We start from the raw sequence: 24,309 nt of genomic DNA, 5'->3' as shown, positions 1-24,309 counted from the left end.
CATGGTTGTTGCCACGACGGTCATGTCCAGTTCTGCTGCGATCGTTTCCGCTAGCGAACCTCTGCTAAACTGGACCATTGTATGCTGTTACGTTAGTCCGCCACGTGGACTGTGGCTAACTAGAAGTCAACTAAGGAGTCTTACAACTGGTCAAATTAAAATAATTTACTTTGATTGTCGAAATGAAATGTTTCACTGTCTTTTACAGACGCTAACTTGCGGCTGTTAAATGCAGAATTAAATCTGTTGTCGGTGTCGCTTTTCTTTTCCGCCATCATGAGGAAGTAGGCCAACGTCTTCAGATTAGACGTTAGTCACACGTCTGACATGAATGTGATTGACAGGAAGATTAGACCAATGGCGGATAAGCATTGAAACATTTGATTGGTTTAAGATTGTGTCTGTAGGTGACGCTTTCGAAAATCAGCCAATACACATTCGATCTTAGACGTAAAGGGCGGGTCTTGTTGTAGTATAAAATAGAGGGTTGAGCCGTTGTTCACACACATAAAGAAAGGCGGTATCAGTCGTAGAAAGGTCCACCCCACCTCCAGAAAGCAAAATGAGGGAAATTGTGCATCTCCAAGCTGGCCAGTGCGGAAACCAGATTGGTGCCAAGGTTAGTAAAACTGTATTTGCCGTTTGAGTTCTAAATTGAATGCTTTTATTCATAAACGCCGTGTTCTCTTCCTTAGGAGCCGGTGCTTTGTGCCTATAACGGTAACGTCAACGTTACATTACTCTTCCCACGAACCACGCCCTGGGAATATTAATGTTCCCTTTGTGAAAATTGCAGTTTTAACGTTTTGATTTGAACGATTTCCCTTTTGGGATGTATTTAGGGCCGTAATATATATAGACGTATAGACTAATAAAAACGATTTAACCTTTTTTTTTTTTTTTTTTTTTGCATCTTTTTAAATGTATCGGAATTTAATGTAAAGCCCAATGTAGCAGAACATCAAACCGCTACATCGCAATCGAAACCCTATAACAACGTTTACGTTGAAGAACTAACCTTGGGATATTGTCGCCTTTGTTCTATTGGCTAACGTTACTGCAATGCGAAAAAACTGATTGATTAAAACAAGCTCCTAGCTACTCTTGTAACGTAAAATGAACAGTATAGCTAATTGTATGTAAATAACCATAATTTTCCAAGGTAACGTTAGATCTAGTGATTTTTGGAACGTTCACTGCTCATTGAGGCCTAGCGTTACTTGGCAATGGCTTTTGAACAGCGCCCGGCTTTTGCTTGAAGTAGGCGGTCCTGGCGGTTAGTGACGTAGCAGGATTTTTCAAATTCATAATCCATGAGTCGCAGCCAATAGGGGATCAGGCCGCGCGCGCCAATGTAGCACGGCGGGAAATGAAGTAGTCACTCCAGCCTTCGATATTAAAAAGGACTGTTAAATAAACCAGTTATAAATAAACTTTTTTTTTTTTTTTTTTTTTTTTTTTTTTTTTTTTGTCTTGCAGTTTTGGGAGGTGATAAGTGATGAGCATGGAATCGACCCAACTGGTACATACCACGGTGACAGTGACCTGCAGCTGGACAGGATCAATGTTTACTACAATGAAGCCTCAGGTAAGTATTTATTTGTACAGGATAAAGTACAGACTGTTCTTTGCCATTTATTTCCCTAACTCCTGACCTTCTTTTGTAGGTGGGAAATATGTCCCCCGTGCTGTGCTGGTTGATCTGGAGCCAGGTACCATGGACTCTGTGAGGTCTGGACCTTTCGGCCAGGTCTTCAGACCAGACAACTTTGTGTTTGGTAAATTACTTTTTTGTGTGAATTTGTCCAGCGAATTTCAGCTACTCATTATGCTTTTGTTTAAATTTTATATATATATATATATATATATATATATATATATATATATATATATATATATATATATATATATATATATATATATATATATATATATATATATATATATATATATATATATATAAATGCGTGAACCTTAATCTTTGTTTTACAGGCCAGAGTGGTGCTGGCAACAACTGGGCTAAGGGTCATTACACAGAGGGTGCAGAGCTGGTGGACTCTGTCCTCGATGTGGTGAGGAAGGAGGCAGAGAGCTGTGACTGCCTTCAGGGCTTCCAGCTCACACACTCCCTGGGTGGTGGCACAGGCTCTGGTATGGGCACCCTGCTCATCAGCAAGATCCGTGAAGAGTACCCCGACCGCATCATGAACACCTTCAGCGTGGTGCCTTCCCCAAAAGTATCGGACACAGTTGTTGAGCCCTACAACGCCACACTATCGGTCCACCAGCTGGTAGAAAACACGGACGAGACCTACTGCATCGACAATGAGGCTTTGTACGACATCTGTTTCCGCACCCTTAAACTCACAACCCCCTCGTACGGTGACCTCAACCACTTGGTTTCTGCCACCATGAGCGGTGTCACCACCTGCCTCAGGTTCCCCGGACAGCTCAACGCCGACCTGCGTAAGCTCGCGGTAAACATGGTGCCATTCCCCCGTCTGCACTTCTTCATGCCAGGCTTCGCTCCCCTCACGAGCCGAGGCAGCCAGCAGTACAGGTCACTCACTGTGCCGGAGCTCACCCAGCAGATGTTCGACGCCAAGAACATGATGGCCGCCTGCGACCCGCGTCACGGCCGCTACCTGACTGTGGCCGCCATCTTCCGCGGCCGCATGTCCATGAAGGAGGTGGACGAGCAGATGCTGAACGTGCAGAACAAGAACAGCAGCTACTTTGTCGAATGGATCCCCAACAACGTCAAGACCGCCGTCTGCGACATTCCTCCCCGTGGCCTCAAGATGGCCGCCACTTTCATCGGCAACAGCACAGCCATCCAGGAGCTGTTCAAGCGCATCTCCGAGCAGTTCACCGCTATGTTCAGGCGCAAAGCTTTCCTCCACTGGTACACCGGCGAGGGTATGGATGAGATGGAGTTCACAGAGGCAGAGAGCAACATGAATGACCTGGTGTCTGAGTACCAGCAGTACCAGGATGCCACTGCTGAGGAGGAGGGAGAGTTTGAGGAGGAGGGTGAGGAGGAGCTGGCCTAAATGTGTCACTTCTACAAAGCTCTGCTGAAGTTGCAGTGAAATAACGTTCCATGTCTATCCAGTTTTCAGTGTTCTGTCTGCTGTTCATGTTAATAAAATCTTATGCATTTTTGAAGTCTGCTTTTCTGGTTTTAATAACTTGGATATATAGATAGCAGATGCCCTACACTGTACATAAAGTGTAGATGCATAACTGGTGTTTTGCCAGTACTATAAATCCAGGTAGAATCATAAGCTGTCTTGTGTGAGCCCTTAAATAACTCATAACCCTTGTGTTGTCTTCCTGTCAACCTTTGGGGGGTGGGAACAAATTTTCAGTGCTTATTTGTATGTTCCATATTTTCTGATTTATAAAACAAATTGAAAATTTGTCAATTTGATCCAAAGTCAACACAGGTTAATTGTTGTTAAATGCTCTGAAAAAAATGTGGTTAAATGACCATACAAATGCAGTTAAAGTGTCTCAATTGGCTTTAATAAAAGTAAAATCAGAAATGCAGTATGTTCCAGATTGCTCTAAAATTCTGACTTCTGACTGGATGTGCACAGCTGACAGTAAAGCAAAGAGCAGATTAATTAATACCAGATCCTATAATTTCATATACTGCTCAACAAACATGGTTAGCTTACAGTTTTTGACAGGATTCAGAATGGCTTAATGCTCCTTTCATCCAAACTTTGTACACATTATTACTAGGTATGCCAGAAGTGATGAAAATTATACTAATGTGTATCAGTTACTGATAGAAGTTTCTGCAGAATTAAAAGATGTACTTAAAATTCCTCTTCCCGACATTTTCATATAGTTCACTCTTGGAGAGTTTTTGGTTGTGGACACTAGGTGGCAGTGTTGGTTAAGCTATTCTTTTCCACAAGAAGTAGATGATGATGCCTATGGCCAATGCCAGCAGTGTCCAACAGCACCCTTTCTTCACCTGGCCCTCCAAGCCCTGCTTCTCTCCAAAGCGTGATACAAAACCAATCTGTCAGAAACAAATAAGTTAATGAAAGTTTCAAATGAAATGATACAAGTCAGGACAATAAACTGTGATAATTGGATGTCCTGTTCAAATAATACAGCATTACTTGTGGAGCGTCTTCCTTCCTCGAGAGAGCATTCACGTATCATTTAGGAGAGAAAAGAAGTAAGTAAAGAATCAGTTAATCAAAAGAATGTGGGTATGTTTGGTTTAAATTGTTATTTTTAAATTTTAATTCAGCATGTGGAAACCAGTTAAATAGAATGTCTTTGTTGTTTGCCGAAATGAAAGGAGTTTTTGTAGTATATCTTGTGGAAGTAAAGGTCAATTTTGATACATCTTGAGTTGCACAGAGGCCCAAAATTGACTGTGGCAGTTAGATTATGGTCATTTGAACAATTAAATTTTTTTCAAAATATGCATCATTAAAGCACAATGTGAAGTGAAATAAAAGGAGCCACAATGTAGCATTTCTTACTATATGATGAAGGGACCCTATCTTAAAGTCTATCTCTAGGTTTTATAAACTTTATTGTTATGCTTAAATGGTGCATATTCCTAAAAATTTATATTTTAATCAAATTACCACTACCTCACTGACAAAAAGGGGTAAGATAGTATCATCAAACTCTCGGCAAATAAAGAAGCTGCAATGTGTCTGCAGTGTGCGTTGTACCTATAGGGCGTCATTTCCAATGTCCCCCCCACTTTTCAAAATCCCGTTTGTGTCCACCCCCCCCACACTTTCAAATATGTTTATTAATTTATTATATGTAGCTATTTTAAACAATAAAGAAAGTAAGACATCTACATGGTTTAGTACTATTCTTTCTAGAAGAATTTATCATTATGATCAACTGAATTATTTCCTGGATTTTGTATCACCATAGTCCCTATAAATGTATGTAGAAATGCAGGAAATTGGATTCAAATCGGAAAAAAAATGTTTTGGCGGAGGACCCCCTGTTTTGTGTCAAACTTAGAAGACGTAGTGACAACTGAAGACAGACAAGTTCAATCTAAAGGAGATTACGCCCTAGGCCGTTTAAAAATTGCATCGCGATTCATTTTTTATTTTAACTGCTTCACGATGCATAGTTATATCCCTAATGCTAAAGTCAAATTACTAAACACGAGAAGCACTGCACAACCTGTGAAAACAATAGTATGATGTTGTTTGAGAGTCTGGTGGACTTTAGTCTATTCCAATTTCATTTTATTTATATACTTTATTTTGAATCTATTGTTAGAGGATACTACACACAGGCCTGAAATACAGAAACATGCTCAGGTCCTATACTGTTCATGCACAAATGGAGAGATGTGAATGAGGGGGCTGCAACTGCTGTACAGCCCTTACTTAAAGGTGCTCTAAGTGATGTGACGCGTTTTTTAGGGTAAAACATTTATTGTCACATACAGCAAACATCTCCTCACTATCAGCTAGCTGCCTGTCCCCTGAACACACTGCAAAAAAAACGTGGTCTCTGTAGACAGCCCAGGCTCCACAAATGGCAACAAAAACAAACTGCGCCAACCTGCCCCACGAACCATAACAGTGTTCCAGCCAATAACAGACAAGAAGGAGCTGGTTGAGTCATGAATACGCATTGTGGAAGTAGCCTACGTGCTAACGCTGCTGCAGTGATGGCTCAACCAGCTCCTTCTTGTCGGTTATTGGCTGGAACACTGTTTGTTATGCTTCGTGGGGTTAGCGTTATCAGCTGGTTAGCTTAGTGCAGGCGCTAATGGATCCACGTGTGTATCTCATAAATTACCCCACTAATAATGCCCGGAATGATACCAAACTTCGACAGTAGTACAAATAGTTTCTGTACTTATAAAACGAGGCATTGTAACTACACCAGAAGTATATTTAAATAACACTTGCCTGATGGATACTCCTCTTGGCTGCTGCCGCGCGAGATCCCGCAACATCACGCACAGAGGACAACATCTATTGCTTTAAAACCGAAGCCAGGATATATACTTAACTGTGTGGCATCTTGTCCTATCGCCTCATGCTGCAGTAGCTGCTTCTGCTGTTCACTCGCTTCTTGATTCTTCTTTACCAGTAGTCTCTTCTGGCAATAGATGTTGTGCTCTGTGCGGGATCTTGCGCGGTTTATTATCGGATCATAAGCATAGCATCATAAATATACTTCTGGTGTAGTTACAAACTTTCCAATGCCTCGTTTTATAAGTACAGAAGCTAGTTGTACTACTGTAGAAGTTTGGTATCATTGCGGGCATTATTAGTGGGGTAATTTACGAGATACAAACGTGGATCCATTAGCGCCTGCACTAAGCTAACCAGCTGATAATGCTAACTCTACCAACGTTATAACAAGGGAAAAAAGTTTATGGGGGGTTCTTTGGCTCGAGGTCAAGGTGCAAAGCAGCCTAGGGTGAAATTACTCCAAACCATCACTTTAAGCAAGACCGCTGCAGTCGGCAGTGGGCACCTCCAATTTACATCCGCTAAAAGTGATTGTTTTTACCACTGACATGCTCAGATTATTATTCTGTCTGACAGTATTATGGAAAGGATCCCTACAGAGGTCAGCCTAAGAGTAAGATCCTTTTTGTTTAACATGAAACATTCCCGAAATTGCTATTGTAAAACGCACCAGAATGGATCTAAAGAAACAGTAACGTTATTAATGTAGAACACACTTCATTCAAAGTCGATAGAAACAAAATAAAACTATCAAAAGCTGTCTTGGTTCGTCTGTCCACTGTTCCAACAATCACCACTCTGGTTTGGTCAAAATAAAGTTTGAATTTACCCATCGACATCTAGAAATATGCTGGCTCTATACATGCAAAAAAATATTTCTTAGTCTGGTAGAGGTTTGGCGATGGTTGGTGATAGCGATTTCGGAGCTGTTTCATGTTAAACCAAAAGGCTCTTACTCTTTAAAGAAAATGGTCTATCTCTGTAGGGATCCTTTCCATAATGTTGTCCGACACTTAATAAGAGGGGTGTCAAACTCAACTTCACCGAGGGCAACGCTGGAAAATGAGAATCACATCAAGGGCCAGACATGTATAGTTTATTAACATGCTTTTATTAAAAAAAAAAGTAAAAGATTTTTGATTGTATTATTGCATATCTCACATAGATTTCTCATTTACAGTTTGGTCCACATAACGCCCCCAAAAAGTCAACAAAAAAGTTCCTCAGCCATCAGAGAATTTAGCAAATCATTTAAAACAATGATTACATTTTGTATTTTTGTAAAAGTGGACATATTATGCTTTTTCGTATTTTCTGTCACATCAACAATGTTATAATGTCAGATTTTCATGTTTAACTTGGCCAAAACGTTCAATTCAAATAATGAGGTAAACGTATTTTAGAGAAACCCCCGTGAGTTCAAACGTTTAGATTTCCAACTGTTCTGAAAACTCAACAGTTTTTTCTACTCTCGGCTAAGTATTACGCAACTCTAAGCCGGCCTGCTATGATTGGCCATCTGCTCCAAGTAGGCAGGACTGGAGTGTTGTTTTTACTACGCTACTGCGGCTAACGGCACTAAAATGTCATCTTGCGAGGCATGTCCCCTCACGGAGCCCTTAAATTTGTATCTACCCTCTTTGAGGGCTCCATGAGCGACAAGGAAGTGTCAGGAATTACATCCCTTTTAACCCCCGAGATGGCCATTATGGTTGACAAAGGATTCCTAGTCGATGACCTGGTACCTGGGACTTTTCTTTTGTCACTCAGAGGGCCCAGATGCCAGAGGAGGATGTCCTACAGACCTAATCCATAGCTCGGCTGAGGGTGCATGTAGAAAGGATGATTCCAAGAGTCAAAGAGAACAAACTGTTTGACACCACCATCCCCCTCTCCCTAACCGGGAGCATTAATCAAATATTTACAGTAGCCTGTCTTCTCTCAAATTTCCAAAATGGACCCCTAGTGAAGACATGGGCAAATGAAGTTTGAAACGGTTTTTACAAATAAATTTGACATTCATGATTTTATGTGGTTATCTGTTTTCAATATAGAATTTAATAATAACTTGTTTTACTTAATTAAAACGACAAGAAAGTAACAATGAATTAATTGCTGGTATTTATTGTATGGGACAGACACTTTACATGCATTTTGCCATGTAAACATAGAAATAAAAACGGTCCATTTTTTCTCTGATGACTTTGCATACATCATTGTCCCTGTAAATCCGCTGAATCAGCAGGTCGTCTTCAGCCGAAATGACAAAATCATACCATGTCAAACTGGTAATAAGCATCTCACCCTCCACCTGCCAGTAATATGCATGTGATTTTTTTTTTGTTCCAAATTGCCAGATTTCATTTTAAGGTAAGTACAATACACATAACGTTTTACGTTGGGGCATTTCATTTCTATAAGCCCAAACTGAACTGACTCTGAAGGATCAAAAACAAGTCCGTCTGGAGACGCCCCCAACCAGGGAGCAAATTTTGGAGGATTACAAATCCACAGGGGTAGTGATTGACACGTTTTATTTGGCAGTATTCCCAAATTGTATCAGCCTCAAGCTCTAGCCCTCGCTGCATTGCTGCTGTCTGACGAGTTCCTTGCGGAATTCTGTGAGCAAGTCCATCTTCTGATTTTTCACTAACGTGACATGCTAAATCGAGAGGCAGTCAGTCTGGGCCTTCTCAGTTGGTGCCACTCCGTGCAGCTACTCTGCTCTCTTCTAGCGGACTCGTACTTGTGTGCCATGTCCCAGCTGACCTGTAGGCACTGCAAGTGGCGCTGTTCTCCTTCAGTGGTGACAAAACTGCAGGCTGTTGATTCTAGGTGGTATCCCTGAAGGGGTAGAGATGGACGTGGTGGGGCAACATGAAAGGAGCGGTCTCTCCTTGTTGCTGCTGGCTGCTGATAAGACAGTGGGCTTCCTCTTTGGACCATCCCGACGCGTGAGTTGGTGAGCAGGACGTCAGCGCTGATGGCCATACTGCAGACTATTGGTGCATCAGCCAGAGGGAACGCTTGGTACGCCTCGGTCACCTGGAGATGGACTAGTATTTTAACAATATACTGAAACACCAAGTAACTACAATTTCACATCACACATATAATAATAACAAAAGACCAAATTGGTTATTTGATATGGTATGGGACCCGGGTTCGTTTTCGCCTTGTGGTCACTGTTCATTAAAGGCATAAAAAAGTATACTTTAAAAACCATTATCCTTACATGTTACTCTATCCCCATTTACCTGAAGCACAGAGAGATCAGGTAAATCCCCGCTGAGGCCTTTGTACAGTGTGCTCCTGTGTGTGAAAACTTAAGTTACTTGAAAGGTCAGGAAGCAAACAGATTTCAAATCAAATATTCACTCACACATTCCAACACATCTATAATATGTGACTTACTTGACTCCCTCTGTTGTTGCTTGAGTCTTGGGTTTAGCAGAGAGTACAACCATCCTGTCCACTGGGCATATTGGGTTTCAGCATATCCCCAATCAGTTTGTAAAGACAGATTTATTATTAGTAATAATAATAATAACCAAAGTTCTAGGCTTGTGTCATTGTTGTTCTCCTTTAGTGCAGCTTAAGACAGTGGGAACTGCAGACAAATTCAGCTGACTGTAATGCGCCGACTGAAAGTGCTGCTCCCGCAATACACAAGCATCTATGATGTATTAACTCCACAGGGTTTGAATCTTTCAGGACCACCTGCAAAATTAAGTTGTCTAAATTAATACTCAGGCCTATCTAGACTTGATCATTCACTGGGTACTTTCTGAAAGAGAAAGCATAGCAAGGAAGTAAGAGAGCACTAACACAGTGGGGATCCAGCTAAATAAACCTACCTGCCTGGCCATTGTTTCTACTAAATTTGAGTTGAGCTAAACTTTTATGAGAGAAAACTACAGTGCTGTAGGCCTAGACCTAATACTTTATGTACAAAAAAATTGCACGTCTACAGTAGTATCTGAATATAAAACATACGTTTGTGCTTGTGTTTTATGTTCATCATCATGGACCTTAGCTGAACCCCCAAGAACGTTAACACTGGGTTACAACAGCATAGTAGCGTAGCATAAGGTAAAGAGACAGTAAACGTGAACAAAGTCCAGAAGGCCAGCAGCGACTGGCAAAGTAAAGTCACAAGCTATTTTCAGCCATTCAGTAGTTTATGTACAGTGTTGAGCTGAACTTTATCTGTGCTAAATCCCCGGGTACACTGGATTGTGAAAGTCACGTAACAACTTTAGATGGTCCGATACCATTTTTTGCTTCCCGAAACCTATTCCGATACCTGAACTTGCGTATCAGCCGATACCGAGTACCGATCCGATACCAGCGTGTCATATATTTGATTATGTTTTAACAGCTGTATACTACTATCCCTGTATGGATGTGATATGATTTATATCTTTGTTGTCGGTCTGGCTCAGGTTAAACTCTTTGTAAAACATGAACAAACACAAACAATGAATGCCACAGAACTTTCTTTTAGTATCCAGTTTGACAGTTAGTTATAACGGAAAAAGAACATAAATAAACTACTTTAACGTAGATTTTCTTTAGGGCTTTATTACATGGTATTCGATCAGTACATAAACTCCAGTACTTCCCGATACCGATACCAGCATTTTAGGCAGTATCGGAGCAACGACAACAGATATCTTGTCTAACGTTACCCGTATCCCTATAGCTTCACCATACACTCAAACAGTGCGCTTTCTCCGATTTCTTCATGGACCTGTGACACTGTGCCCTGATCATAACCTCTCCTGACACCTGATCTTTATTAGATACTGAGAAAAGCAGAATCAATGAAATTATTTTGACATAGTACAACAGTTATAGCAAGTAAGTAAAATAAGCTAGCAGCTAGCTCTAGCGAAGATGCTACCATCAAAAGCAACGTAGCTACTTACCCTCATAGTTGTGGATATAGGATGAAATGTAAAATTTGAATCCTTTATTCCTTGCATCATTTTTGAGTTTGGAGCCATTGCACAGGAGTCGACAATCCTGTGTCACCGATATTCAGACGTGGGAGGTCTTGGAGGCATCGGCTAAAAATAATAGAGGCCATTGTCGTTGAGTGATGTTTCGCCGAAAGTGGAGGTAGCGATTTCCTGTCAAATTCGAAGTGTGTGCAGCAGCCATTGGCAGTATGAGAAAAATTAAGTTGTTTTTTTTAACATTAAAGCATGTAAACATGTTCTAGTACAAACACAAAATACAAGCAAAACCCTGAAAATGTGATATATTAAAGTTGCCCTTTAAGGAGGGTACCACACAACCGACTCACAACAACCTGTTTCACAGACTCTCTTCTTTAGGAATTTTTCAGTCTCAAAGTCGGTAAATGTGCCAAATTCTGCTTTAAGTGTTCGGATAATTTCAGTTTGAAGGGAGTTTCCCGTCTTTTTGGTTTGGCATACAACTAAGGGATTCAAAACCTAAATTGATATGTGGCCATAGATTGTATAATATTAATGGACAGAGCATGTGTGACAGCCATTGGTTTGTGGAGATCTGCTATGAGTCGTCGAGTTTGCTGTTACGGGCGCAGCCATCCTGGTTGCAGATGTGACGATTTTAGACGAGAGGGAGGAGTCCTTACACTCTACGTTACCTTACACACTTTCACTGGCAATCACATCATAGCCACACCCTAAAACACCCCCTGCTTTATCGCAGATTAAAAAATTAACGAGACCATAATAAAAAAAAATTAACATTCTTTATTGCAGAAGACTTAAAACTAGCGATTGAGACCATAAACTGTCAAAAATGTTTACTGAGGTAAAAAATCAAGTGAGAAGCCGGTCACTTGCTCATAGACTTCTACTTCTAATTCAGATAGAATGCAGGTTTAAGGCACTTCCGCATTTGCAGCACTTCGCCGAATCGATTGCTTTGTCCATTAGTATTATACAGTCTATGTATGTGGCACAGAAAAAAAGCAGTACGGTTCAACCCGCGGGCCGTGAGTTTGACAGAAGTGCTTTAAAACAATCTGAGCAGGGTAGTGGCAAAAACAGCACTTTTAGTGGACGGAAAGGGACGTTTAGGCTACATTGCAGCCTGGTTCACAGCGTTCTTACTCAATACTGGACCACTGTCAAATATTTTGTTCGCGTTGGTCACTAACGCCGCCTTCACACTGTCAGTTGAAATCAGCTCCGTAATACGCAATACACCCCCAGCGGACGTCGTACTACACCGTTCAAAATGGCAGAGAGACTAGAACGAGTGATAAGTGTCTGAATGTCCGATTCTCTCTGACCTCTCTTATAAAGCTATAAATAGAAAGGCTGCTGCTGCTGAAGTTGCCCAGGACGTTGACATGTCAGGTCGGTTAAACGTGATATAGCGGTATAATGTCAATAGTTCTGTGTCTGTTGCTAGCTAACCAATTAGCATTAGCAGGTTTGTTTATCAGTACCATAGCAACGCTAACTTCCGTCGGATAGGAACCGTCCGTAGCCTTTCGCAAGAGTTCAATTTTTTGAACGCATCCGGATGACCAACTGACACGATTTTTTTCGCACCGCATTCGTTCGGACCCGGTTCGGACCCATTCGCATGGGGTCTGCGAATCTCCATAGGAAATGAAAGACTTCTGATTTCAACTGCTAGTGTGAAAGCGGCGTTAGACACCGATGCATGGGAAAATAGGGTCCAGGTTGAAAAATATTGAAATTGCCCTTTAATCTTACCCATCCTCCCTTGTCTCGTATCTCAGGGCAGATGACCCTCTCCACATAGGACCCCACACACTCCTTCAGCTGTGGCAGGACCTCCAGCATGTCCCTCTCATGGCAATGCAGAGCCATCTGGCCAGCCAGCACATACACCGATAGCACGGCGCTCCAGGCCAGGTCCCTGCGCCGCCCCCCAGGGACTGGTGGGAAGAAGTGCTCGTCCAGGATGCTCATGAGCGTGGGGCAGGCCGTGTTCTCTGTCACGTCCTTGAAGACCCGAGGCCAGCGCCGGAAGAAGATGGGGAAGCGGGTGAGGAGCTCGTCTCCGGCGTAGCGCAGGGCCGTGGTGCAGGCTGTAGGAGCTGGACCCATGGCGCCATCTGCCCCCCCTGTGGTTACATAGTCTATGTAGTCATGGGCCATCAGAAAAGCCTCTCTCACCAGCGGGTCAGGACTGTTCAGGCCCAGTCTGGCCCCTGGCACCTCCGACTGACACATGGTCTTCTCCAATTGCCACTTCACTAATCACCAAGATGGATGGTCAGTAGGACACAGATAACAGCTCCAGTACCAAGCAGCAAAGCCATTCTCTAAGTCACATCAGTCTGTCATGGCGGTGAGGGGATGCTGTAAATGCGAAATTTCAAGAAATCACAGTATAGAGAAGAGGGGAATAAACATTCATACTGCAGTGTCATTTCAAAATGTAGAAATAAAGTATTCATAACTCACCTCCTCTTCGCCATACACCATACACAGATAAAAAAGAAACAGCCAGCAGGTGAACGAGTGTTGGGGTCTCAGTGAAGTGTGTCTGTACGTGTTGCAGTCAGACTGGATCACCCAGTCCCCTCACCAGCTAAATATAGAGTCCTTGTTGGAAACTGACACTGATCTCCAACCTCGTATATGCACAATCATGGCCGTCCTGACACACAGCCCCATTCCAACGCAAGAGGCAAAGCAAGGCAGGGCAGCTTTATTTGTATAGCACATTTCAGCAATAAGGCATCTCAAAGTGCTTTACATAAAACATTGAAAAGCAGTTAAAAACAATTAAAAACATTTGTTATAGAGAATATGAAAGCAGCTAAAATAGGATGAGACAGGTATGAAACACAAGAGGAAAAGTTACAGTGCAGCGTAAGAAATGAACAATTAAAATGGCAGCATCAAAAAGAAAAGTCTTCAGCCCTTAAAGCTTTAGTGCATAACTTTTTTATATTAATGAACGTCCGTTACATTCAAGCCATTGCCCAGTGAGTTGATACAAAGCCAATTAAGACTATCAGCTCCACACAACTCTCTCTGGATTTCTCAGCATGGCTGTGTTCAGAAGATTTCGTCGTGTGTATCATGTGGCCACGCCGACAGTTTTGTTGTCATTACTTAGAATTCCTGATGGGGCAGACAGACACTATGCACTGTAGCTTTAATTTATGAGAACTTAGATTTGCAGCGGACCAGCATTTTTCTGATATGTTTTTGTTCCAGATATGTGGTGCACAAAAACTGAATGCTGCTTCTCCATGTTTAGATCTCCGGGGAGAGAAAGCAGACTGGTCTCAACGACCTGAGAGGTCTGGATGGTTCATAATGTAGCAGCAGAAGATAAATAAACCATTCAGCGCTTTATAAATCAACGGTAGTATTTTGAAATCAATTCTTTGAGAGACAGGAAGCCAGTGTAAAGACCTCAGATCTGGCGTGATGTGATCCACATTCTTGGTCTCAATGAGGACTCGAGCAGGAAAAGTAGCACAAAGGAGGAACAGGGTAGCTTTACATGAGCAAAACAATCAAATGCAATACATGATGTTGATCGGTTACAGCTTTCAGTGAGGTATTAACATCATGCACATGATGAATGCAGAGGAATATGACACTAAACCCCTCTTTTCTGTTTCATTTAATTTATCGTGTTTGTATTTTAAGCATTTAGCCGATTGCATATTTCTAATCTAACCTTGCCTTTGTGAGCTTTAAATGATCATTTTGCTGTCATAATACCCAATGAGCTTATTCTCTTGAATAATGTTTAGCACTGGGAGTCTTTCAAACAACTTGGAATACAAATTAGGTATTAAAGGATAAGCTCACCCATATTAAGAAAAAAACAAGCAATTTTCTCACTTACACTACCGGTCAAAAGTTTTAGAACACCCCAATTTTTCCAGGTTTTTATTGAAATTCATGCAGTTCAATGTCTTATTGTACTCTGAAATTAAAGAATAGAACAAATGAACAATTTAAGTTAAAAAAGAAATCATGGAATCAATTTATAAACCAAAATGTATTCTAAATTTTTGACTCATCAAAGTAGCCCCCTTTGGCAGATATAACAGCTGAACACACTCGTGGCGTTCTTTCTACAATGGAAATCAAATATTCTTCAGAAAGTTCTTCCCAACTCTGTGGCAGAAGTTCCCATAAATGTGTGGCACTTGTAGGTTGCTTTGCTTTCATTTTTCTGCCCAGTTCATCCCAAACCAGCTCAATGGGGTTTAAGTCTGGTGACTGTGCTGGCCACTCCATGTTGTTAAGCTTACCATCTTGTTATTTTTTCCTAAGGTAGTTCTGGCATAGCTTGGACTTATGTTTTGGGTCATTATCTTGCTGTGGGATGAACCCCTGACCAACTAGGTGCATACCAGAGGGTACTGCATGGCGCTGCAAAATGCTGCGGTAGCCGTTTTGGTTCAGGGTGCCTTTCACTCTGTACAAATCACTGACCCTGGATCCAGCAAAACAGCCCCAGACCATCACGCTTCCTCCTCCATGTTTGACAGTTGATGTCACACACTGAGGAACCATCCACCACTCAACGGCGTACAAAAATCCTGCGTGATGAACCAAAGATTTCAAATTTTGATTCATCAGTCCATAACACCTTCTTCCAGTCTTCAGTAGTCCATTGACGATGTTTCTTGGCCCAGGCAAGCCTCTTTTTCTTATTCTGACGTCTTAGCAATGGCTTTCTTGCTGCAACTCGACCTATCAAACCTGCAGCTCCAAGTCTTCTCTTTCCAGTTGAAACTGAGACTTGCTTATTACGACCACTATTAAGCTGTGCTTGAAGCTGTTGCAAGCTGTTGACTCTCAGAAACTTGTCTTCTGATTCTGTTGTGGCTTTGGGTCTGCCAGACCTCTTCCTGTCAGAGTTTCCCCCAGTTTCTAAGTGCCTTTTGATGGTGAAGAATACTGTACTCACTGACACCTTGACTTTCTTCGCAATTTCTCTGTAGGAAAGACCAACATTCTTAAGTGTTATGATGGTCTGTCTCTTTTCCATTGTTAATTGCCTTTTTTCCCGCCATTTTTATAGCAACACACTACTTTCTGCAGTACAATACTGTTCAAATAATGCTCACGAGGTTACGGTACCACAGTGTGTTCCAACAATACTTTTATACAAACACAGGGGGTTGTAAGTAATCCAGTTAGAACACCTGTGGGAATTGGTAGCACCAACTTTCAAAGCTTGATCAACCTCCATTGCTGCAGAACAACTTTACATTGTTAACCCATTTCTTGTTCCCTGAAAAAGGCCTTTTTGTAAAATACTGAAATGTACATTATTTTTCAGTTTTGGGTAACCTTACTTTTTTTTTTTTTAACCTCAGGCAGTTCACCACTTACCTTTGTACCATTTCAAGCTATTCATTGGACTTCAATTTTCAATAAAATTCTAAAAAAATGTTGTGTTCTAAAACTTTTGACCGGTAGTGTACCTATGCAGCTAGTTTGGGTTCTCTTTGTCCAGCTTTTTTTTTGTTGTAACTTCTTTCTAACAAAGAAATAGTCTCTTAAAGGACTGCAGTCACTGTGAGCATTATGTGCAATGCATTTCTCACTTACACAACAAAATAATATATGTTGTTTAAAAAAACACTGTTGTAATTAATAGGCAATATTTGGTTTGTAAAGGTGTTGCAACGGCTCCATGCAGACCTTAGCGATTGTGATTGGTTTAAAGAAATGCCAATAAATCAGAGTATGTTTTTCTCCCATCCATGAAGCAAAATTACGAATCCCTCTATGGCCACGCCAAGACCTGCCCTACGAAGCAGCTCGATTGGTTGGGGTTAGGCATTTGACCTCGAGTGGTTAAGGTTAGGATAGCCGATTGGTCAGGGGATAAGACCTGTACAAATGGTGTTACGTTACCTTGCGTAAGCATGGACAGCTGGCCAATAAATGCTATTTAAGGGCGGGTCTTGGCGTGGCCATAGTGGGATTCGTAATATCGCATCCTCGAATGCTGTGTGGACTAGCCAGACCCTCCTCAGCAGCGCTCTGGAGGAAGGTCTGGCAAAGCGAGACTAACTTAACACAGTCTAAATTAAATCATTTACAGGATTAGAATAAATAATTTTACGTCTGGATAGATTAAAATTGCAATTAAGCGTGCTTTAATCATATTAGTTTCTACTTATGGACTATGGATACAGCTCAATGGTACCATTGCACACAGAGGCTTATTATAAGCTTATACCATAAAAATGACACAATAAATACGACAATTTAACAATTAATACACATAGATCGAACAATGTATTTAATTAGAATTTCATGTTCAGCACAGCCCTGCTGCTCAGTGATTTGTTACTTTCTCTTAATTGTGTGCATCAATCTCAGAGAACGGGGTCTTGTTCAGCTTCCCTTCAGAAAGTGAGAGAAGGAAGAAATGGTTGAACAAAGTGAGGAGGAGCAATTTGACTATCACAGGAGATGCCAACAACAAGAAACTATGTGAGGTAGTGATGTGAGGATACTGTATTCAGTAACATTTAGAACATACCCTTCATGTAAAACATAAAATACGGTACAATTAACAACTATAAGATATGATCTTATATTTCTAGCACTTAAGGTAATTGTTAAGCATTGCTCCCGGGTTGACCCAGGTGATCTCTGATGTCATGACCAGGGACATTCCCACGTCGACTGGCTTGGTTTGAATTTCCAAAAGGAGGGTCGAACCCTGATCAGACAACCCTGGTAGGTGGTGTGAAAGTGGTAACAGTTGTGACTGATGATAGCATTAATGTAGAGCACATAAGTTTCTGTGATACCAAATAATGGACGGAATCGTGAAATTAAGAATTTAAAAAAGTTATAAGACGGATTCCACCATCTTACAATACACTGGGGGAAACACTGCAGTCAAAAGGGCATATAATAAGAACCAGGCAAAAGTCATTAAAACAATGATTAATAATAAAAATCGATTAAGGTTTTGTGCAAAATTCTGACTACACAAAGCAGCAGTGACACTCTACTCTGCAGGGACACAAAGACATGAGTTAGTGTTCACAGTTATTAAATATCATTAACATCAACCAGTCCCGACAAAATAGTTTACCTTGGCTGTATCAACTCTCCTTATCAGGGATTATCAATAACTCTCGGCCCAAGCCGACTTCCACGCTGGACAGCTGAAGCTGTTCCTGACTGTGGCGTGCAAGCAAGCAGCACACGGGGAAAGTCTGGAATACATTTTACGAGCTTAAAGATATTTAAAGTAACAAACAATGATGCTGACAGGGTTAACTACTGCCGGTCTTTATTTCTGAGGGACTGATCTGGAAATCACCTTTTTTTTTTTTTACTAACTACCCCTTTATTTTATTTATTTATTTCAACTTTATTTGCATATTTTCACAAACAATTTTTTAACAATTCGGCATCGTACTTAAAAGATATATAATGAGCCATTCAATGAGCATTATAACCTTACATAATGACAAAATAAATAAACTTAAGAAGAAGGTACTAAAATACACAGATAGAAAAGAAGAAAGTAAAAAATAAAAAAATACAATACAAATAAAATGAATTGAAAGGTAGGCTATATAATCACATTTCCTTGAAAAATCTTGTATCAAAAAATCAGCTATATAAATACTTTTCTTATTAGATCTGGAACCTCACAGCATTGGTTTATTGTGAGGGAACGCTAACTGGAAAGGGCGTGACAAAGTTGGACTTAACCTGCCGGTTATACAAACAAACATTGTGATTGGGTCTATAGAGCGTAGATATCGTTAATCTTATTAGTAACACTTTTTTCTTCTTATACACTGGACTATCATTTTGGCAATGGTGGCCTAAAACGTACTGAAGCGAGTTTGTGACCAGGAGGTTGCCGGTTCATTCCCTGGACTGACAGGATAAATCTGGGTGGGCACTTACCACCACTGAGGTGCCCTTGAGCAAGGCCCTTAACCCCAACTGCTCCAATGGAGCTGTTCAGTGGCCAGTAGATTAGACTTTGATCAGATCAGTGGTTGTACTGGGCAGCTTCCAAAGTGTGAATGTGAGAATGGGATCAGAGTGTTCCAGAGTGTTCCTGCAGGGTAGGTTCTCATAAAAAAAAGTTAAAAAACAAATCCCATTCACATCAGGCATAAATACAGGTATCTCAAATCTGAACTAATAAACCCCAAACCCTTGCATGGAGAGATGCCTGAGGTGAGAAAGTATTTTGTTTTTCTTACTTGGCTGAATCAACCATTAAAAAGTGCAGAACCCATTTCACCACATGGGAGCAGTAATGTATTACTAGAGACATACTAAGTCTTATTTAGTGTGTGTGTGTGTGTGTGTGTGTGTGTGTGCGTGTGTGTGCGTGTGTGCGTGTGTGTGTGTGTGCTTGGAGCTGGGGCAGGCTCACATGGAATTTCATAGCTCTCCCTTGGATTTTAACTCATAACTTGTTTGCAATGAACCAAATGCTCATCTGTAATCTTACCTTTCTAGAAACTAAGAAATGTATGTAAATGCAAACACGAAGAGACATTTTAATTAGGTGCAAGCAAATGTATTTAAATTGTGGATACTGCCTGTGAGATCTGGATTTACACACGGCTAAATCTACATTGTCCTTTAAGTGTTTACTCTCCTTAATCGAACGCTCTGTGTATGGCATTTATGTACGTTGTTAGTATACAGCAAAGACATGATCATGTGGTACCATTAGCAGTTCTGTATTCTCCGGCCATCTGGCGCAGCATACATTGTGAATGTGCATGGGAGGGGAGATAAGTCCAACCATCCAGAAAGAACCCTAACCCAACCCCTGCAAACACACACACAAACACACACCTTCCGTACTATAAGAGTATGTGTGTGCATGCGCGTGCGTGCGTGTGTGTGCGTGCCTGCGTGTGTGTGTGTGTGTAAAATGGCTACCTAGTTGTTCCTCTATTGCTGAGCCAGGGAGCAGGGGAAGTGACATGGTTGATAGAGGTTCCTATCAAGCCTCTCACATGTTAATCTGGCAACATCTGCCAGCAGGGGGAACTTCCTGTCTCCTTTTGATGTGTAGATGATTGTCCTAAAAGGGGAAGGTGCAAGATGAAAAGGAAACATGATGTAACTTACAGTTGCTTCTACAGTAGACTACTACAAGAGTCTACGGCTACACTCGCAGCTCTGAGGCTGCTGCTTAATGCTAAACGTCAGCATGCTAACATGGTGACATTTAGTTACCATGTTCACCAGCTTAGTTTTGCATGTCAGCACGCTAATGGGCACTAACCATGAAGTACAGCCGATGAGAAGCATTTAGCCATAATCAAAAGTATTGGACAAATTAATCTTTTTCCCTGATAATGGAAATTGTCATGACAATCCAAAAATTGTTGAGACATTTCACTTAAATCCACAAATATAAACCTCATGGTGGCGCTAGAGGACAATATAGGGGATCACCAGAGTCCATAGCAATAATCTTCTGGATAACATGAATGTCTGTACAGAACTGAAAAAATAAAATAAAATAATCCTTTTATAAGCAAAAATGCCCACAATAGTCAGATTCAAGCCTCTCATGAATATGAGCATATTGGCTGGTTTTCTTAGTCTTCTATGTTAGCAAACTCAGTATCTTTGGGTTTTGGAGCTGTTTGTATATGTTAACTTGGGGTTTATTATTTATTATAATAAAACCCATTATATTTATTATGATGGGTACTTCATTTTTTTTTCAAAGTTAATCAATTATTTGAGTGTTGCCTGGTCAGTTATCCAGCTTTGGGTTAAAACAGGTTAATTTATATACTTTGTGTTTTCTTTGCTTTATTTTTAGCTTTTAATACTACCTTTCTGTTCATTTTACCATTTCTTTCTTCCTATGGTTACTTTCTTATTCACCAGGAGAAAAAAGTAAATCAATTAGAGTGTTTTATCAACAATAATTCATCTGCATAGCCTTAACCTTGGGTCAGGGGATAAGAGTTTCTCACAACAAAGAATGAGTTGATAAGGACCAGACAGGCCTGTATGTGTGGATGCTATTGCCATGGTTCACACCCCCCTCCTTCTAATGAACACAATGGTTCCATTTCTGTCATTTTCATCCATGCTGTGGTGTTTTTGTCAGTACATATCTGCTCCAGGGCACCACACACACAAAGTACCTGCAATAATGTAATCCAAAGCATTACAAACCTACCGTCTCCGCTGATAGAGAACAATGGAAATGGTCTGCCATGCAGAGGGGTTTTTAACAGAGGGCAAAAGTCATCAGCGAGATGAGGCGTGCATCATTACACAGCTAATTCAACTACTTTGCAAAACAGAAACAGCAGTCTTGTTCTGCTGAATGGAACAATGCAGTGAGTGTGTGTCTATTATCTTCAATTATCATAAGAGTATCTTTTGCTCTCAGGAAGTGGCTTATCAACATCTACACAGAAGCTGAAATGCACTTTGAAGTTCCTACCCATCACAAAAGAAGAAGAAGGCTCCAATAAAAGCAGCAAGGTGACAGAGAAAGGTTGAACAAAGCAGACGGATGAAAACCGACCTCCTACTGCTCCTCCCCACCAACCCGCAAACAAACAATCGCGATCTCCACGCCTCTTGTTCTGGACTCCCATCAGCCTCGCAGTGGGAGCTGTGGTCAGAAAGAGGAGGAAATTGCTCTGAATTTGTGGGTAATTGAAAACACCTTTATCCCCCTGTGTCTCCATCTCTACCTGCTTTAAAAACCTCCTCCCCGGAGCCTACCTTCTATACCAATACACTCCTAATGGCACCCCTTTCCCATCCTGTCCTCCATCTCCCACTGGACTGAATTGATGCAAACGATTGCGCACCCATTTGCTGTCTGGAGGAGAGGTGACCCACTTGTATGGTTTGCTCGCTGTCTCTTGGCCCACCTTCTCCCAATTGCAGGTATTGATGCCCCGCCATTGTTTCCCCCTGCCCAGGGGGTGGAGTGGTTTGTGGGAAAATTGTAGGACCCCTCAGGTGTTTGATGGCTTTTATTGATTCACACCAGACTCCCCAGCTCCCATTTACCCTTTGCTACGCAAAACAAGCTTTTTAGATATTGGCTGTATCTGCAGAGGCAGCTATTGTTAAGACGTATTATTCTGTTCCACCAATGCATAAGCACACATTTTCTTCTCATGTGTGGCTGATCAATGCAGACCGGAGGAAAAATTGTGGTCTTTCTGCATCTCAAAGTGAAGCTGCTCTACTTTCAAATGTCTCTCATTAATTGCAGTGTCTGTTTTAATACGAAATAAACAACCTCCAACACTTTTTCACATTTTGTTTTTTCAAGGATCTTTAAACTTATCCAACAGTTACAGGAATATTTTAAGAACACCAAAACCTTTAACTTCGGCTGCTTAATTTCAGTTGTGTGCAATGTAATCTAGAAAATGGCGATGGTTAATTAAGGGCAACCAGGGCAAAGCCCTTCCTGCTGGCAGCACATTGGTTTTGAATCTGTCTAAACAAGTTGTGACCCAGCTATTTATTTTCTTCCACCTAAAAAACACACTGATGGTAATTCTGTCTGGTGAAGTCAGAAATGGAAAATCAGAGCTAAAGCAAATTACTAATTGTTTTGATGTAGTTGGAGTCCTAAAAAAAAAGATGTGATAATTAAATGCTAATTTCAGGGTACCACAAAGATATGGCGGCAACTAAAACTTTAAGGTATAAGAAGCAATGTTTTACTTGTTTTTTTTGCTCAAATTGAGCAGCAGGGCTCACAAGATTTGCTGATCAATGCCAGGCACTTCTCTTTTTATCTCATTAGCAGCACAGTTTTCAAGCTTTCATAGAGGCCCTGTACGTTGAGTCACAACATGATGTTGCAGGTTCATTGCATTTCACACTTCGCAAGATGGGTCTGTCTCGCAACGTCTTCGTCACAATCTGTGTCAGAAATATGTATACATTGATAAAACTGATAAAACATTTTGAGGCAGATGTGAATGCTTGGTGAATCGTAGTTTAAATTCAAGAGGAAATGCCAGCAAAGACACATCATCAACTCACGTCATCCATCTGCGTGATGTTTACAAAATGCACTACAAGCTTTGGCCATAGCACTTGCACAGTTTACTTCAACAATATTAGTTAGTAGGTTAGCATTTAGTGTTAACGATTTTAAGTGCACCTTTGCATTCCTCAGATCTCTGCAGGGTAAATCCAGACAGCTAGCTAGACTATCTTACCAACATGAGTTTTCTGTTGCAAGACTAAAACAACCTTTGAACGTACACATGTTCCACCAAACCAAGTTCCTTCCTGAGGCTATTTTGCAGAGGCACCGTGGCTCCGTCCGGTGCTTAGCCCCTCCCATGACGATTGTGATTGGTTTAAAGAAATGTCAATAAACCAGAGCACGTTTTTATCCCATCCAGGAATGCTGTGTGGATGAGGGTCTGGCAAAGCGAGACTAGTCAAAATGAGACTTGACAAATGTCAGGTGTCCAATATGGCTCAAAGTAGCCCCTGCCTTATTCACATTAAAGAGGAAAAATGAGGCCCTTGCACTGCCCGTTCCCCATTGCTCTGCTCAAGATTATTTGAGGATGTGGGGGAGTCTGTGCAGCTAGCTTATTAGCAAAGAGCAGTTTGTAACAAATTGACATACTTTATTACTTCCTGTTGTAAATATATACCAATTGAAATGACCTGCAAAGTCATTTCTGCAGGTTTTTAAAGTCAAGACTACATAGGCCTGCACGCTACAATGTGAATGTTGTTAGGTAAAGGGTCCTGCATCACCCTGTCAGGGTTTCATTCGCAATAATCACCCTCTTACTCTACATTATTCCGCTTATTACATGGCTACTTACTAGAGAAGTCAATCACTTGACACAGAATATTGATATAAAATGATTTCATTTAAAAATAAAAATGGTCCTCCATATTCTAGGATCAGAACTGCGTCCATGGCAAGAGTTTGTCATTCAAAAATAACACACTGTAGAATACTATAATTGACCCATACTGTTCTATAACAGCAGTTAAATCACTAAGACTCAAACAGTACATTGCAACACACCAAGTAGACAAATCTGAAGGCTGATATTTTGACCAGTAAATGTTTTCAGTTTTGCCCCATTATGATGAAGATTCACTGCATAGATTGATACAGAAATACTCCTTATTAATGTATTCTCAATTTATTCTCTCATCATCAACACAAGCAGTGGCTGATCAGCTATGGGAACACTCACAAAAGTCAGCACATCTCACGCTCAGTCAACCATCTTAAACATCTCATTTTGTGTGTCACAAAATAATATCAAGCTCAATTTTCCAGCTTTTTCAGAGCTTTCAGTCGCATCTCG

The 24,309-nt window shown here is 41.0% G+C and overlaps 2 protein-coding genes across 3 annotated transcripts; one reads left to right on the top strand and one right to left on the bottom strand.

Moving 5' to 3' along the window:
• Positions 1 to 488: 488 nt before the first annotated feature.
• tubb2b (tubulin, beta 2b) lies at positions 489 to 3,168 on the top strand. Of its 2 annotated transcripts, XM_028578904.1 has the most exons (4): positions 489 to 619; positions 1,480 to 1,588; positions 1,668 to 1,778; positions 1,993 to 3,168. In XM_028578904.1, exons 1-4 carry the CDS (start codon positions 563 to 565, stop codon positions 3,051 to 3,053), a joined length of 1,338 nt encoding a protein of 445 aa, XP_028434705.1. In that variant the 5' UTR covers positions 489 to 562; the 3' UTR covers positions 3,054 to 3,168. The 2 variants fall into 2 exon arrangements, with proteins under 2 accessions (XP_028434705.1, XP_028434706.1); XM_028578905.1 differs by lacking the exons at positions 489 to 619; positions 1,480 to 1,588; positions 1,668 to 1,778 and adding an exon at positions 1,814 to 1,847 and having other exon boundaries at positions 1,954 to 3,168.
• Positions 3,169 to 3,506: 338 nt separating this feature from the next.
• On the bottom strand, positions 3,507 to 13,542 carry bcl2l16 (BCL2 like 16). The gene is made up of 3 exons (XM_028578906.1): positions 13,436 to 13,542; positions 12,719 to 13,330; positions 3,507 to 4,036 (listed from the first exon to the last, which is right to left on the bottom strand). Exons 2-3 carry the CDS (start codon positions 13,199 to 13,201, stop codon positions 3,908 to 3,910), a joined length of 612 nt encoding a protein of 203 aa, XP_028434707.1. The 5' UTR covers positions 13,202 to 13,330; positions 13,436 to 13,542; the 3' UTR covers positions 3,507 to 3,907.
• Between the last annotated feature and the right edge of the window lie 10,767 nt (positions 13,543 to 24,309).

This window comes from Perca flavescens, chromosome 5, assembly GCF_004354835.1.
Source record: "Perca flavescens isolate YP-PL-M2 chromosome 5, PFLA_1.0, whole genome shotgun sequence".
NCBI classification, from domain to species: Eukaryota; Metazoa; Chordata; class Actinopteri; order Perciformes; family Percidae; genus Perca; species Perca flavescens.
This window is presented reverse-complemented; position numbering and strand designations above follow the sequence as displayed.

Excerpts from the sequence above, each read along its gene's own strand:
- tubb2b (XM_028578904.1), top strand. The coding sequence starts at position 563 with ATGAGGGAAATTGTGCATCTCCAAGCTGGCCAGTGCGGAAACCAGATT. Across the intron at positions 620-1,479 it reads GAAACCAGATTGGTGCCAAG|TTTTGGGAGGTGATAAGTGA; the intron begins GTTAGTAAAACT and ends TTTGTCTTGCAG. Across the intron at positions 1,589-1,667 it reads TTACTACAATGAAGCCTCAG|GTGGGAAATATGTCCCCCGT; the intron begins GTAAGTATTTAT and ends CTTCTTTTGTAG.
- bcl2l16 (XM_028578906.1), bottom strand. The coding sequence starts at position 13,201 with ATGTGTCAGTCGGAGGTGCCAGGGGCCAGACTGGGCCTGAACAGTCCT. Across the intron at positions 4,037-12,718 it reads TACGAGACAAGGGAGGATGG|ATTGGTTTTGTATCACGCTT; the intron begins GTAAGATTAAAG and ends TGTTTCTGACAG.